Source organism: Elaeis guineensis, chromosome 13 (genome assembly GCF_000442705.2).
Source record: "Elaeis guineensis isolate ETL-2024a chromosome 13, EG11, whole genome shotgun sequence".
NCBI classification, from domain to species: domain Eukaryota; kingdom Viridiplantae; phylum Streptophyta; class Magnoliopsida; order Arecales; family Arecaceae; genus Elaeis; species Elaeis guineensis.
The window spans coordinates 48,379,954-48,397,741 of NC_026005.2; the positions used below are offsets into that span (position 1 = coordinate 48,379,954).

The 17,788-nt window shown below is 36.8% G+C and overlaps 1 protein-coding gene and 1 long non-coding RNA gene across 3 annotated transcripts in view; one reads left to right on the forward strand and one right to left on the reverse strand.

Annotated features, from left to right (window-relative positions):
- LOC105056188 (xanthine dehydrogenase) overlaps window positions 1-17,788 on the reverse strand; it is a 94,282-nt gene that overhangs the window by 73,915 nt on the left and 2,579 nt on the right. For both annotated transcript variants that reach the window (XM_073248060.1, XM_010938299.4), the window contains exons 2-3: window positions 11,135-11,234; window positions 9,649-9,757 (exon numbers count right to left, since the gene is read on the reverse strand). In XM_073248060.1, the coding sequence (XP_073104161.1) occupies window positions 9,649-9,757; window positions 11,135-11,234 (209 nt within the window). The remainder of the gene's footprint in view (window positions 1-9,648; window positions 9,758-11,134; window positions 11,235-17,788) is intronic.
- On the forward strand, window positions 13,571-16,298 carry LOC140853423 (uncharacterized). The gene is made up of 3 exons (XR_012136478.1): window positions 13,571-13,781; window positions 13,870-13,953; window positions 16,158-16,298. It is a non-coding gene; the product is annotated as an uncharacterized lncRNA (long non-coding RNA).

Below are 17,788 nucleotides of genomic sequence, written 5' to 3' on the forward strand. Positions count from 1 at the left end.
TTTAATCTAACCTTAGGTCTAACCCAATTAATGGACCTAATTCCCACTAACCCATTAACCCAATGTGTTATGGTTTGTGTCTTAGGTTCTTCAATTCACAATCCTAGAACCTAATCAAACAACTTCTTAATTCTCAATTAAGTTTTGGGCTGAGGGTTGGAATTCGACTTTTCAAAAACAATTTTTATGTTGGTAAAATGCATGTTTGATTCACAATCAAAATGCAAGTAAAAAAAAAGCATGAAACTACTTTAGATCTAATCTAAACAGGTTTATGCAATTGAAACAATTTCAACTTTAAACTGTATAAATTTCCCAGACAAATATATGATGGTTCTTTGCGCGAAAATTATTAACAAAAAGATTTCATTTTAGATTTAAACACCTTTTAAATCTAATAAATCATAAATTTAATCTAGATCACATCTAACAAATTTATGATTAAAGATAGATCTACACGAACTAGGACAACCTTTGCACTGTAAGGGATAAACCTTACAGCATGACAACCTACAGTTCGTGATTGATCTAAAAATTTTAATTTCAGATTTAACAATCAGATTATAAATTAGATCTAATCTAAAAAATAATCTAAGCACGTATTAATAATCATGTAATAAACAACGTAGGCTCTGATACCAATTGAAGAAACCAGATTTAGGATTTCAGGGTTAGATCTTAAAACTTTTTCAAGATCAGGCAACGGAAGACTAAAATAAATCAAAATTTATCTTATAAAACCAGAGAATCCCTAGATCTAAGACCCTATTACATGATTATTACATGGCATTAAATCAGAAATTAAAAATATAAAGAGCAAGAACTACATGTTGATCATATCAACATATTTCTATACTATATCTAATGTATGTAAAACATAATAGATCAGATTTATTACCTTGCAAGTTAGATGTTCTAACTTTGCTGATCCGGGCTTGAGGATGATGTTGCAAGCCGCACACGCGTCCGGCTTCTAGGAGTCGTCCATACGAGCCCACGAATCACGATCAAAAGTCCTGATCCAAAAAATCAGTACAATGTGCTAGTACTACGCTGATCCTTCTTCGATGGTCGATCAGATGCCTCCTTCTTGATTTGGACTCTTCCAAAGATGAGAAGTAGGAGGAGTTTTAGATGAGACACTCTCAGAAAACTTACAGATGGAGGAAGGGAAGAGATGAACCCAACAACTCTAGAAGAAAACCCTCTTCTTCTTCTCTTTGCTCTAACCCAGACACCTAGTTTGTGTCTATTAGATCTCCACGCCCCAAGACTCTTTCTCCTTGATTTTTGAACGCCCCAAAGGTCTCTCAATGCTCCGTATTCCACGAAAATTTCATAAAGAAATTCGTTTTAAATAGAGAGATATGAAGAGTCCTTGTCTAGGTCAAATACCTAGTCAAGGATTATCCAAACAAAGCAAGACAAGGGGCGCCCAACTCTTGGGCGTCCCCTCCTTTTTCTGCCGTGGACCACCAGCAAAGGGCGCATATTATGTGCCATAAAAGCCACGAAAATCCCAAAAGGAAATCTGGGTAAAATTAGTGCCATAGGGAAAGAGTTTTGATTTTCTAAAACTCTATCTCATAGAATTTGAAATCCAAACTAATTCCTACTTTGACTTGATCCACAACCACATTCCATGTAAGAGAGAAAGAGAGAAAAGTTTTGGACGTGCGTGAAGACCTGGGAAAGAGGGTATTATCGCGTAGGATAAGAGAGAGTGGGCGTGGGGGGCTAAGGTGGCGCAAGGTGGAATCCTAGTCTTACTAGGATTCAATCTATAACTTGTTCAAATTTGATTTCTCAAACCAAATCAACCTAATTAAAATAGGTCTTAACCCAATTAAGAGCCTAATTTAATCAGATTAAATTAAATTTAAATCTGATTTAATTTTTTAATCAAATTAGAAATTAGGTTGATCCAAATCCTATTTGAACTAGGACTAGTTTTTCCTTGTACTTGGCTTATCCAATAAACCAATTGGACTTAATCCAATCAAGCCCAAACCAAATCTAATTAAATCATATTTAATTAGACTTAATCTCAGCTCTTTGGCTTAATCAAATTAAGCCAATTTAGCAATCGAATTGCTAATCGATCCTCCTGCAACACTTGTACTAGATTAAATGTCAATCATATTGATCGTTTAACCCTAGAACGATTCTTAATCGTTGATCAACCATCCGATCGGATCGTGAACTTTAATGTGTGTGACCTCATAGGTCCGAACCTACGTCGGTAGCACAGGAACAAATTCCTGTACCAATCGAAGTGACCATCTAGCAATGATATCTGACGGTCGGATAGGTCGAATGTGTAGAACAACATCCTTAGAACCCATACGGATATAGTTTCCATATAATTCATCCCCTTGACCAAAATGATCATAGGACACCTCAGAGTTCAATTGTCAACTCTGATCAGGTTGTCCACATTGTATTTCAAAATATCAAATCCATCTGATAGATTACCCTGGCCAAGATTTTGCTAAATTGAAATACAGCGACTCATTCTTCTCCAACTCTTAGAGTGGTCAATCCCATCTTGATCACACTCTGACTTCGCAAGTACTTGACTGTGCCCAGAAGCCTTCCGTCACTGAATTAGAAATTCAGTTAGTCCAGTACCAAAGCACAGTGAGTTGCTTGCAAGTCACTGAGGTGATCTCAAGTCTAAGGGACACTTATACCTATATCCCATCAGAGATATTCTCGACAATAGAATGCTCTGGAGTTGGTCACGTTCTCACCTGTATGCCATACCAGTGTCTCCACACTCCTTGGTTAAGAGGACAACCAACCCATATGGCCTACAGCGACCTATGCTCGATAGAAGCTGTCATCCTTATTAACAGTCTATCATTTGGTCATGAACAGTTTTAAGGACTAATCGATAAATCCTCTCTTTATCGAACCTAAATAGTCCTAAAGACTTCATCACAACAACGGAGTTCATTAGAAGATAAAAACTTATGATGAAAATACCAAAAATATATTTTATTTATTAACAAATCAATTACAATACAAGGTTGCTCAACCGTCAACAGGTTGATGATTGGCTTTTGGGACATATTTCCCAACACCTTGGATTCAGATGCTACATCACATATGTCAGGTGACTCTAGACTGTTCTCTTCTTTATTTTCTATTTCAAAAAATCATCCTTCTATCTTTCTAGCTGATGGCAGACAATCACCGATATCTGATTGTGGTCCTATATCATCCACTTTCTCTTTGTCACTTTCCTCAATTCTTTATGTGCCTAAATTTTTATTAAATCTTTTATCAGTCAGTTCTCTTACAAAGTCTTTAAACTGTTCCGTCACCTTCCATCCTTCTTATTGTGTTTTTCAGAATCTCTTGATGAGGAAGAAGATTGTTTGGGGCCATAAAGGTGCTGATGGCCTGTATTACCTAGATGTTCTAAGATCGAAAGCTCTTTCATCTGTGATAAGTCCTCAGCAATGGCATTATAGGCTTGGGCATCCATCTCTCCCAAAACTGTGTCAAATTGTTCCTCTTAATCAGTCGTTGGTTCTGTCAAATTGTGAGGCTTGTCAGCTTGGAAAACACCACAAGTCAATGTTTCCAATGAGAGTCAATAAAATTAGTACAAGGTTATTTGAGTTGATTCACTCTGATATTTGAGATCCTTCTAGAGTCAAGAGTCGTACTAGTTATAGATATCTTGTGACCTTTATTAATGATTTTTCTCGTACCATCTGGGTGTTTCTATTAAAGGAATGGTCTGAGGTCTGTCTGTCTTCAAAAATTTTCATAAGGAAATAAAGACACAATTTTCTACTGATATTTGTTCTATTCGCACTGACAATGTTCTAGAGTTTGTCCAGCAGGAGTTAAGTGCTTTTTGTGCCTCAAATGTGATTCAACACTAAACTTTTTGTGCGTACACCCCTCAACAAAATAGGATAGCTAAGCGCAAAAATCGCCATCTTCTTGATATTGCTCGCACCATTCTTTTTCATATGCATGTACCTAAAACATATCAGGGAGAAGCTATTTTGACTGCTTGCTTTCTTATTAACCGCATGCCATCTTTAGTACTCCAAGATAAAATTCCCATCTAATTTCTATATCCATATCGTCCATTATTTTCTTTGCCTCCTCGTACATTTGGATGTATAATTTTTGTCCATGACCTCCAACCAAGCTTAGAGAAATTATCTCTCAGAGCCATCAAATGTGTTTTTTTTGACTACGCCAGAAATCAGAAGGGGTACAAATGCTTTGATCCTGTGAATCACAAAGTATTTGCCAGTGCTGATGTCACATTCTTTGAGGAACAGCCTTATTTTTCATCTATAGAACAGCCTTATTTTTCATCTATAGAAGAATCTTTGTCTAGTGAGTTACTGGTTCCACCAACACCTATCCCTGCTCCAGTGTTTCCTTTCACTTCAAAAAAATCTACTGTTTTGCCTACTGCTATTTCTCCACCACCTCTAAAGGTGTATACTCGACATCCACAGAATCAGATCCCAGCACTTTCGCCACCACCATCTTCGCCCTCGAAAAGCGATCCAATGACTTCACCACCTGCATCAGATTTGCATCTTCCCATTGCCATACGAAAGGATGAACGTTCTTCTACTCAACATTCTATTGCTTCATTTGTTTCTTTGGATCACCTTGGTCCCGCCCTTCAATGATTTTTCTTGGCTCTTTATTTTTATTCCAAAGAATGCAGAGGAGGAACTATCTCACCTTGATTGGCGACAAGCAATGCAAGAGGAAATGTCTGCCTTATAGAGCAGAGCCACTTGGGAGTTGATCTCTCCACCAGCTGATTGTGAGGTTGTTGGATGTTGTCAGATTTTCTGCATCAAGTATCTGCTCGATGGCACCATTGAAAGGCTTAAGGCATGATTGAGTACAAAAGGATATTCTCAGATGTATGGTGTTGATTATTTTGAGACATTCTCTCCTGTGGCACATCTCAGCTCCATCCAAATTTTGATTTCTATTGCTGTCAATATGGATTGGCCACTATATCAACTTGATGAAAAAAATGCCTTCCTCTACGACGATTTTGAAGAGATGGTGTATATGAAGCAACCTCCGGGGTTTGTTGCTCAGGGGGAGAGTTCTAGAGTGTGTCGCCTAAGGAAAGTAATATATGGGTTGAAGCAGAGTTCGATGGCTTGATTTCAGAAGTTTAGTTAAATTGTTTGTCAATTTGGTTTTATCAGAACTCATGTGAACCATTCAATGTTCATTATGCACACTTCCATTGGAGTGGTCATCCTAGTTGTCTATGTGGATAACATTATTATCTCAGGCAATGACCAAGCTGGCACAAAGGCAACTAAAAGACACTTGAAGCAACATTTTGCTACTAAAGATATAGGTCGACAGAGGTACTTCCTTGGAATAGAGGTGGCTCGAAATCGTCAAGAATTTATACCTTCTCAGAGAAAGTATGCTCTTGATCTACCACAAGAGATGGGCATGCTTGATGCTCGACCAGCAAATATTCCTCTAGACCAAATAGGAGCACTCTGGAAACAGGATTTCGAAGAGTTATCAGACAAGACTGCGTACAGAAGACTGGTTGGTAAACTTATTTACTTAACAGCTATCCGACCTAATATTTTATTTGCAGTTGGTGTTGTCAGCCAGTTTATGGACAAGCCCAAGAATTGCCATTGGGAGGCTACATGTGGCATTCTCAGGTACATTAAGAAGACTCTCGAACTTGGCTGTTTTACAAAAAGAATAAACATACTAATATAGTTGCTTATTCTGATGCCGATTATGCTGGTTCGAAAATAGACAGATGATCAACTTCTGGTTATGATACATTTGTTGGAGGAAATATTGTGACTTGGAGGAGTAAGAAGCAAAACGTGGTGGCTAAATCTAGTGCAGAAGCAGAGTATCGAGCTATAGCTCATGCTGCTTGCGAGTTAATCTGGGTGCGTTCCTTGATCACGGAGTTTGATTTTCAGCATGATAAACCCATTCCTATGCATTGTGATAATCAAGCAGCCATTTTCATTGCTAACAATCTAATATTTCATGAAAGGACAAAACATATTGAGGTTGCTTGTCACTTCATCAGAGATCAAATCACAAGCAAACAAGTATGTACTCTGTACACTCATTCTGAGATGGCTGATGTGTTTACTAAGCCTTTGGGAGGTAACAGGTTTTCTCTGTTACGTGGCAAGCTGGGAATGTTGGATATATATGCTCCCTAGCTTGAGGGAGAGTGTTAGAATGTTATTCCCTATTATTTCTTTATGTTTATAGTTCTTCCATTTCTATCTTTTCCTAATTCGACTTTCCCTTGTTATATGGTTCATTGTATCTGAATGGTTCATTGTATCTAGACCTCTATTATATGATTCATTGTATCTAGACCTCTATTATATGGTTCATTGTATCTACACCTTTATTACTCTATATATATAGTCTCTTATAATATGAGAAAGAATACAATCATTTTCTTTACACAGCCTATCTCTATCTCTCTCCTTTTCTCTTTTTATTGTTCTTCACAGAAACTATTACTTTTAGCAAACAAATATATCATCCCAATGCAAACATAGCCATCAGAAAAGAATCTTTTTTTTTTTATTTGTAGTAAAAAGAATCCATTTTTCATTACAAAAGTGTATAACTAAAGGACAAAAATATCATGCTATAGAAAAAAAATATCAACCTCATTAACAGCACTGCAATGCCTAATGAAAGAGTTGTATGAGACCCAATTTGGGGAGCAAACTTTTCTTCTTCTTTTTTTTCCTTTTTTTTTTCTAGATAGGGTGGAAGAGGGAGCAGTCTTTAAGAAGCATATTGTCAAAACAACTCGTGTGGCCCCAACCCAGCAAATGACAGCCACCGAAGAGGCCACTTGTAGGGTAATACCATGTGATCCCATCCCGAACCCCCCCTCCGCCCTCTTCGACTTTTTCCTCAACTGGACCAATCACCTCTCTGCCGACCTCGAAGTCTCCCACCTTGTCTTCTACTCCTCCGACGCCATCGTCGTCTCCGTCGTCGATCACGTCTAACTGCGCATGTCCCACTGCAAGGATGGCAACAGCCTCGCCGCCCTCACCGTCCTCTCCAACCTCCCCTCTTCCCCGATCTTCCCCTTCAACCACCTCCCTGGCATCTAGCGTCGATTCAGGGCCAACAACCCGCACTGGGAGTCAATGCCAGAGAGCTTCCTCGCCAACACCATAGGTAGCTGAGGAGCCATCATCAACACCTTCGACACCCTCGAGGGCCCCTTGCGAACCTAAAGCATGGCTACCATCGCATCTGGGCTGTGAGACCCATCTCCTCGGCTAGTTCCACGACGGGGTGCTGTGGCCAAAGATCCATCCCGATGGAGGTGGCGGCGGCTTGGTTGGATGTGTGCCCACTGTGGTTGGTGGTGTACGTCTGCTTCGGGAGCTAGTACACGCCTATGGAGAAGCAGGAGCGATGGGTGTTCTTTTTTTTTATCCCATTCCACCGGAATGAGATTTTGACGCCGTTGGGGAGAGTCTGGATTCAGTTACGAGTGATTGGGTCATTTCCATTCCTTCTTGGAATCGGAATCGGTATGGGACTCCCTCCAACCAAACAGCTGGAATGGGAGTCATCCATTCCGATTCCCATTCCAGGCCTCAATAACCCCCAACCAAGCACCCCCAAAAGGTTTGAAGGCCTCACAACTCTATTGTGGAATCACATGACAATAATTAGAAAAACAAGAACTCCATTATTTCAATCATAATCTGCAAAGATCTGGTTACATTGAACCCTAAGAGTCCCTTTTAATAACAAAAAAGGAATCCTGACTCAACTCAATTTTGATATCCCAAAAAAGTGCTAATAAGAACTTTTCACAGTTACTGTACTGTGAACAGTGCCATGAACAGTAATGCATTACAGCTATTAGGTTCCATGATAAACATGGAGATATTTTAATCTCAACCCTAGAATCCAAAATAACCCACTAACTGAAAATAAACAGAATAAAAGAAAAATACAGAAAAATTATAACTAAATTAAATCTATTAAAATCTCTAAGCCGCAACCCTGTGATGCAACACAATATGAACTTGGATCGCCAATAAGTAGTCCTTGGAAATTCCACATTGCAGTGACAAGTTGACAATAAAGAAAAGATTCTCGCTTCAAATGAATGGAAGCAGGCAAAGGAGCTAGTTTCTCAAGATCAAACTGTTGTTATAATATTGAGAGATTAATAAATAATAGTATTATAGTCATGCATGCAAATACCAGATATGGAGTGAAGTGACACAAAATTGTTCAAAAAGACAAGACACACAAGCTAAAGAGATCTCGCACCAAGATTGTCAAAGGAGACTAGGGGGATCTCAATCAAGCCAGGCATCCAGTGATACTAATGATGTTGCATGCCAAGTGGCTAAATTGGATGTCTCAGGATCCAATAGATACTTGTGGTTAGCATATGCCAAACCATCAGTGCATCAGTAGCAAGAATGGACATCATGGCCTTACTTCGACATACGACCCATGTGTAGACTGTAGACCCTTAGTCATCATATTTTGGGGTGGTACACTCCTACACAACCCTACACTCTTTATGGGAGGTCACGGTTCAGATTCATAGCACTATAATGCCATTTATTACCGCTAGATAGGATGGCCAAGTTCATATGGAACATCCTGTCAAAAGGATTATCTAGGACAGTACAAACATAGTACAAGCAGCAAGGAGCAGATAGCATCTGGCTGATATTAGATTCAAGGCCCCAGCTATCAACAAGATATAAATGTATACTAGACCCACAAAAACTCCACCTAAAACTAGATGTGACTTGGATGTTGTTTTATTTAAATTCGTGAGTTACTTGTTCATGTCACAGTTGACAATAGTGTTCTACTTAAAACTATTGTTGTTTTTACAATTTTATTCAAACCATGGACACAGATACTGCTAGTGGCACGACAAACCCATCATTCACTGTTTTTAAAAGCCCTAGTTTTGCACCTAAACTTTGATAAACAACTCCTAAGAACATCTAAATAATTATTAACAATAAACACATGATAACAAAAAAAAAAAAAAAAGAACATCCTAGTGACTTGCCATGGTGTCAACACTTGACAAGTGCCGGGACAGGGTGTCCCCAATAGCATCTTGACCAAGCATTGGACCAAAACAATCCTAGGATTGGCATTTAAACTATTACATTTCATTTTCCTTGTTGTAATAAGTATACATGTAAAAATGCCCATTTTTCTGGACTACACATTGCCTTTCCTTCTCATGTATCTAATCACATAAATACATTTATCTTATTATGTTTGTAAATTTTGGATGTCACTTTCCTACGGAAAAGCAATATACCAGGCTATTAGAATGGTGAAAAAAAATGAATGTATAAAATCATGCTTGTTATGGAATTTTGTACATATCACAATGCCGACAAGACACTGCATTGTCCAGAAGAGACAAGGAGGAAATTATCAACATCTGTGAAGTTCTAGATACTACCCTTATTTGTTAATTTATTCATCTTTATTAAATGAAATATTCCCCCACTAATAAACATCCAATCAAACAATCATAAAGAGCAGTTTTAAATTTCAACATAATGCAATCAGTAAAGGAAATAGGTGATGAAAACAATGTAACACCTGGATAGGGTGCAAGCCACGTTGACAATTTCCAATACCCTCCACAGTAATTATATGCATTCCTTCAACAGAATATAGCGGAGCCAAGCATGCATTGATTGCATAATGCCTGCATAGTAGGTTATCGTCACAAAGCATTCTAACAGCACTAACTGAACCAAAGAGTGCATACAAATAACAACGAAAAAGAAGACAACAACATATGCAACTTCCAGGGGGCCACACCCCCTAACCCATGAGGATTCTGAAAACTCCTTGCTAATAAGTGCTTAGGTCCCCATTTGGTCCAACCAAAAAAACGAAAAAATCCTCTAGGACTCCATAAATCTGGTATTAACTGATAGAGGTTTCAATCTCTGTTAGATTTCTGATTGCACAATCATGTTTGCTTCTTCAATTCAGTTATGATTCCCAAAAACCAAGAGCTCATGCAAGCCACTAATAGTCCTTTCCTATCCATTTTAGTATAAATCCTATAATAGATGGTTCCCATTAATAGTTATACAAATTACATACACTCATAATTCTAATAAATGTTATTCCATTTGCTATTGTGGTATAGGTTCCCATTCCATTTTGGAAACAATTGCATTAAGGCTGTGAGAAAGAAATGAAGGGGAAAAGTTTGGAAGAAGTGGTGGCACGAAAGAACCGATGAGGTATATTTCTTATTCTTCTCAAATCTTTCATCTTTTCCGATCTCTTTTATGGTTTATTTCGTCATCTTTTTTCACATTTATAGCCTTTAAACATTATTTTATTTCTTTATTTTTAAGTTTTACTGCATTTGATTATCTGCAAGACTGTAAAAATACTTCACATGTTATTACCTAATTTTTAATCTTTTTGTAACTTTTTATGCACTTGAATCTCTATATCCTAGATAACACAGAATAAATTCTAGTATTTTGCATAGATCATGTGTTCATTTTCTGAAGATCATGATTATTTTTTTCCTCTTAACCTCTTCTTCTATTAATTATCTAAAACTGGGAGGGAAGTACATAGTCCAAAACAAAGTCATCTGTATTGAAAGCAAAGTCAAAAAATAAAAATATCTCCATTTTATGTGCTCAGCATTTTTTTTATCTCATTTTTCTCCCTCAAAATAAAAGAAAAAAAATCTAAGTTCTGTGAAATGTGACTTCTGATGTATTAGATTAATCACTATAAGCTCTCCAAAAAAAAAAAGAAGCATAAATTCACAATATATTCTTTGATAGTAAACTTTTATAATTTCTATACTGCCCCATCCCCCAAAGGAAAAGTTCCAGGGTCTTCCCCTGCTCAAAACAATTACTTAAGAACAAAGAAGAACTTCATGAAGAAAACGAAACAAGAGATAACTCATTGCACTGAGATAATAAATTCATGCTCTAATCTACTGACCAAACAAAGCCATAACATCTGTATCTCACAATGTCAAGTTGACATAATAAAGAATCAACACATGAGCTGGCCATAAGCATAAGGACAAGACTCTCACACTGATTTTCTCATATGTTCATCATAATAAGAAATCATCACTGTGCAAGCTCCACAACCACCTTCACCACAACCAAGCTTTGTTCCTGTCAATCGCATATCTATATTCCCATACAAAAACAAAATTCATAATCTGGTTCAACAATAAATATTTGTACAATAAAAATTCATTCTAGCCATATAGTGTAAATCTTGCTATCCACTAAGCTAATTGCAACAAAACTTAAACATATTTTAGAAAAACACAATAAGGAACCATTGTATGTAAGGTGGAAGATAGAAAGAAAAGCAACAGAATTATAAGTACAAAATGGATTTAGTTCCATCTTCTCTCTATATAAGATTTAGTATGCAAATCTTCTTCCATTTAATTTCTATCAAAGGTCAAGTTTTGGCATAAAAAGCTTCCTCAACACCTAATAATTGATATTCAGATTTTCTGTTCTTTCTCTACCTTTACACATCAGCATTTCAGATGGTCCAACCATATTTGACCACCACCATATTAGACGTTATTGCACCAAAGTCAATTTTCTCATACTTTAATTCTTAAGTTGAAGTTTGACCCCATTTATAATATTGCTTTTCCTAATCCACAACAAATTCACCTCCACAATCTTTGAACCTTTACATAGCCATAAAAGTGAACATGCCCCTTTATTTGCAATTAGAAAAGCATAACTTATTAATTTACAATAATTAATAAAAATGAGAATAACCGACAATACATGACAAGTTTATGTATCTTTGCTGTTATGACCCAAGCCATTCATATCAAAAAGGGATAAAAAATCTTAAGTTGATAAAGCTCCCATGAAATATTGAGCAGAATTTCACAACTGACAATTTTACAGCAACTATCTATAAATCATTGGCAATTTTCTGACCAACACAAACTCAAGGCAACAGAAGGGCGGATCATGGAGGCTACTTGGCATATATGCAGAAGTACCTCCAGGTAGCAGATTATATTCATGCAATCTAGGAACAGCCCTCCAAAATTTACTCAGTTGGAAAGCATCTTGACAAAAAAGAAAAGTAACAAGGTTTTACTTACACCCAATGCCAACAACCATTTTAGTTAACAATCGGCAGGGCATGTACTGTGCACAGGCCCATACCAATGCAAAGGAATGGATCAACATGCACCTGGCATGACACAGCATGGTCGCTCAGACATCACAGACTGATATGCCATTGGCACATGCAGGTCTACGCAGGTTGGCACATTGATCCCTGCTTGAATTCATCTTTAAGGTATCAAAGTCGACTAAGAAGTTCTATTGTTGTTAAATTTGACAAGGTACAATATTTTATGATCGAAGTAAGCAGCATCTAGTTTTCAAAATTAATGAGTAAAACAAAAACTAACTTGGAACCTTTTGTCCACCTGCTAATGCTTGCTGCTTTTTACTTGTTCCTTTTAAAATTCCTTCTGCCATACATTCCAAAGTATAATCTGCTGCCACATATTGGAACTTGTCTGTATTCCGTATGTGTTTGTATACCATGATACTCGAGCATTGCACTTCATAGGGTGGTCCACAATGGAATAACATCAGAGAATATAATTTGAATTACTACCTTCAAATAATTGTTCAATGGAACACAAGATCTTGTCTGCTCCTTATGTTACTTGGTGTCAAGGTAAAAGTCATCTTTCAAAGCACATCATGATAGGTTAGGAAAACCCATCAGCATTTACTTGTTGTATAATGTTTTCAATGACTTGAAAAGATCAACCTGTCAAAATCAATATTCCAGCCATTTTCTATTATATTATTCACAAAAAATTTGAAAGACCAGCAAGCCACAAATTCCATAAACAAATTGGGCCACATTTGACGCTCATTGTCCAGGACAATGAGAGGTATCTGTCATATAATCGAGTTAATTATTTCCTACCTTGAAATATAGCAACACAATGGGCGGGCCTGTAGCAGTGACAGTCAATACTCCATAGTGCATGTCAGGCCTCTCTTTGAAATCCTCTTTATCTAGATTATATATATTAAAAAAAAAAAAAGGAAGAAAAAGAAGAAGAAGATATTAAAAGGGAAAAAAAAAAAAGCACAGATGTTAGACATGTTCATGTCCTGGGGCATCATACTTATCATATATGTCCATTTTGTGCAATATTGAGACATTTAGCCCTTCCTAGATTATTTTGTAATGAAACGTGTCAAATGCTACGAAAGGTAATATTCTTAGAGTGCATTTGGTTAGCTATCAAAAAAGTACTTTTTTATTTTTTGATTTTTAAAAAGCAAAAATCAAAAAGCAATGTTTGGTAACACTGTAAAAAGCAAAAAATCAAAATCAAAAATAATCAAAATAATTGATTTATGTGGAAAGCAAAAATTTTTTGCTTCTTAAAAATTGCTTTTCTCCTTTCTGAGTAACCCAACTCGCCCCTCCCCCTCCCCTTCCCTTCTGGTCTTTGCCTGCCTGGCCGGCGAGCACCGCCGATCGATGGGGCTCCGGCCTCTGCCGCCCAAGTATGCCTCTTCAGCCTCTGCAATAGCTTCTACTTGGGAGCGTACCAGGATGCCATCAACAAGAGCGAAATCCCCAACCTCTCCCTCGACGACGTCGTCAAGCACGACTCCCTCGTCTATCGCTCCTACATCGCCCTCGGCTCCTAGCAGGTCACCTGTCCCTCTCTTTTCTCCAGATCTTTGATCTCTTGCTTTCTCTATTCTTCTCTGATTCCCGGGATCTGCCATTCCTGTGCAGCTCGTGATCAGTGAGATTGATTCCTCAGCCTCCACTGCCCTCTAGGCTGTCAAGTTGCTCACCCTCTACCTCGCTGGAGATAAGGTTGGTTTCCCTGGTACTTGAACTAAATCTGGTTGGACTTTCTTTTAGGTCTGCTGGTTTAATTTGTTTCGATCTGGAGCAGTGAAATCCAAACCATTTGATCTGTCATAGATTTTTTTCCTGCTATTTCTTGTGATCTGATATGTAATTCTCGTCCAAGATATGATTTTGGTCGTTAGGATTGAAACACTTTGGTCGTCCAACATGCTTTCTCACTGTTCGGAGAAAAGCCTGACTCACATGGCGGTGGTGGCTTTGCTATCTTTCTAGATGGTTGTTTTGTCTCTCAAGTAGACTTGTTTACAGTGGTGCCTCAAACCAACATATGGCTATTTTATTGTTCTCTGCTTTCAGTTAAAGCACACCATAGATGTTCGACTGATATCAGCATTTGGGATATGCCAAGTGCTAGGATTATTGGTTGCCAACATCTATGGTTTTTTGGAATGATGATGCACATAGTTCATTATGCTCTACATCATTTTGATTCTTTTTAAAAAAGGATCAATTTTATTTTAGCAAAAATATGATGTTTTTTTATGCAAGTGGATGATTATGTGCATGGTATATATCATGTAATTTATTTAAAGCTATAAGAGCAGCTTGGATTTGTGACGATTACTTGTTGCTTAAGTCCTATACTCTCCAAATCTTGGTGGGAGATCTAATTTTACTCACAAATGGAAAGTCTCATACTCTGAGTTATGGACTGCAGCATGAGAATCTGATTATCAAATTACATGAGGAACTCAGCATAAATGCTCCACTCTAAGCCGATGCAGTCAGACAGCCAAATATACATTAACCCATAAAGATACTCCTGAGCAACCTCTAACACACTACTTAACTAGAGACATAAGCTTAAATATATGACAAATTTTGTTGGTTCTATGACATCACTGGTTTGATTAATTTTATGTTCTGATGTTATATAAGTTATTTACAATTTTACAATCAAAACTCTCATTAGTTTTCTTAAATCACATCTGAAATTTCATGTATTGTTCCAACAAATTTCAACCAGGTATCATTCATCTTATTTAAGTTGTTTTTTCTCTTCAAAAAGTTTTTTTTTTTTTTTCACCTCAAGTGACCATTGTTCAGACTCTTTGAGACCTATTGAAATATGAGGTGCAAACTGCCTCCATGTCATAAAAAGCATTCTTTGTTCGCACAATCAAATGGAATTGTAATGCCTCCATGGGTCTTGATTATGTGATGTTGTAGTTCATATTATCTGAGACCCTCTGAAATATGTGGTGCAAATTACATCAATGAAGAAAGACTTTAAGCCCATGGTGTAACAAGCCTTCTTTTCTGATATGATTAAATGGAATGATGATGTCTCCGTATGATGTTGTTGCTTGTCATGCTTGGAAAAACTTAGGTCAAGAATCATCCTGAATCACATTGTATTCCCTCTTGACTGATACTTCCCAGTATGACCAAGAAGTGGCATTAGTCATCCCTTTCAAACTCTGGATAATCCTTCACAATGGACATGCTCGAGCCTGTGCATGCATCAGGATTCTTGTATTATATTAAACAAAAAGAGAGATCTTAGGAAATTACTTCCAAGGAACTTCACTAATGAAATGATCTTACGGATTGTTCATTCATTATTTTTCTTTTTATACTTGATATTGACATTTGATTTCATGGGAAATACATTTTAAAGAAGCCAATTGTCATCTAAAAGAAAGGCTTGTGAGTTCACCATGCACATCCTGTCTCATCAATCATCATCCTTTCGCAAGTTATGTTGCAAGTTACATATTACTGAAAGCTACACTCCATGTTAATGCACAAAACTGCGACAGGTTGAATTTGTTTTCTTATTTATGGTAAACCAATGAATGTTACTGTCTTTATATTTTTTTTAAGATGCAGCATGCTCTTAATCTTATGGTTGATTTGTTATGTATTATAATGGATCTAACATTCCTATTCTAGGTGTCTCTGAAATTTGTCTACCTGGCTGCTATGTATTATAATGAAATTTGTTTACCTTGCTCTACATCAATCCATGCAGCTGTTCTCATTATATATTATAGTAATATATAATCTTCAAACTGTTAGTTCTGATAATCTAGATATGTTGGTTCTGCATTAAGAGATGAGATTAGTATGACCTGTGTCAGTTCTTAAGCTTTAAATGTTAGTGAGACTATATGTGTTAAGCTTTAAATGTTGTGTTGTGGCAGGTTGGTCCTCCAGTAAGCTGAACACTATCATCCCTCAACTTATTTGGCACCAAACAAAAGTAAGTCCAAGCTTCTAAGTAATAATTGACTATATGACAAGACTCTAATCAAGGGCTGAATCTAGATTGAGTTTGATTTAAAGTTTTTAAAGTTTCACCAAGGGCTGAATTTGTTACTTACTATAACACAATTGGTATAAATCAAGTAACTTTTATCATTATAATTGGTTTAGTTGGTTATAATTATTAATTGCATAGTGACAAGTTTTAGAGTTCCACCATCCATTAGTTTTGAAGATGCTGCAGAAATTGGACAGTAGAACAGGAAAATATGTTCATAGATTTAATGATGGAGCAAGTTCAAAAAGAGAATAGGTCAACCACAACATTTACAAAGGAATCTTGGAAGGAAATACGTGTCAAATTTTATATGAAAACTAGAAAGAAATATGAGTTGAAGCAATTCCAGAACAAGTTCAATCAACTGAGGAAGCGCTATAGTGTTTTTATTGATTTGAAGAAGTTACCAACCGGGTATGGATGGGATTCAGTCTTGGAAACCACTACAGCTCCTAATGATGTCTGGAAAAGTTACATTGCTGTAAGTAAGCATTTATTTTTCTTTTCTTTTATACTTTTTTATAATTTATTATATTTTTGCTGAATTAATTCAATCTTATATGTCTCACCTATAAATTTGTTATTGTAGGTTCATCCCGAAGCGAAGAGATTTCGAACTTCCACTTGTTTCAAATATAAAAAGCTCATAATAATATTTGGGGATACTACTGCTACTGGTAAAGAGGCAATGGCAAGCACCCAAGATGTGTCAGATAGCAGTGATTCTCAAGACAACGAGCTTCTTTCTGATGATGTTAGTATAGATGGGGAGTCTAGTGGTTCAAGAAACCATCGTCGTCCAAGAGATCCAATTCCCAATGAGAGTATCCGCCGTGTGAGAAGTCAATCAAGAGTTTCAGAGTTAGCAGATGCCATCAGATCCCTACCAGAGGCTAATCAGACAAGGAATAATATGATGATACAACAACATACATCTATAACTTTGAGTTCTGGACAGTACTCAATTGCAAATTGCATTAAAATTCTTGAAACTATTGAAAGAGTGAATATGCCTACATATTTGAAGGCAATTGAGAAGTTCCAAGATAAGAGATGGAGGGAAACATTTATTGAGATGTCAAGTGAGCGTAGGTTGGGCTGGTTGGCAAGTTTGTAAGATGTTCTTGTGGCTTTTAGTTGTTTAGATGGACTTTAAGTATTAGAATATTATATCAAGAATTATGTATGTGCATATTATGCTTTATTTGGATTGATGATCTATTGTCTTTTAAACTTTATGCTATGGATTTATGATGTTATGAAGATTATGTATCACTTAAATTGTTCTATGCTAATATCTGTGTTCTTATTTTCTTTCATATTAACAGGATATGGATAGTGATGTGGAGAAGATTGACTCAGAAGTTGAAAAGAATTTAAATACTTCTGATTCTAGTGATGGAGAAGAAATAAAGAAATCTTGTATATTTGATGAAAAGGAAGATGATGCTATAGAGCTTGTTGTTACCGCAACAGTTGAGGAGTACGATAATTTATATCTATGCAAGCAAC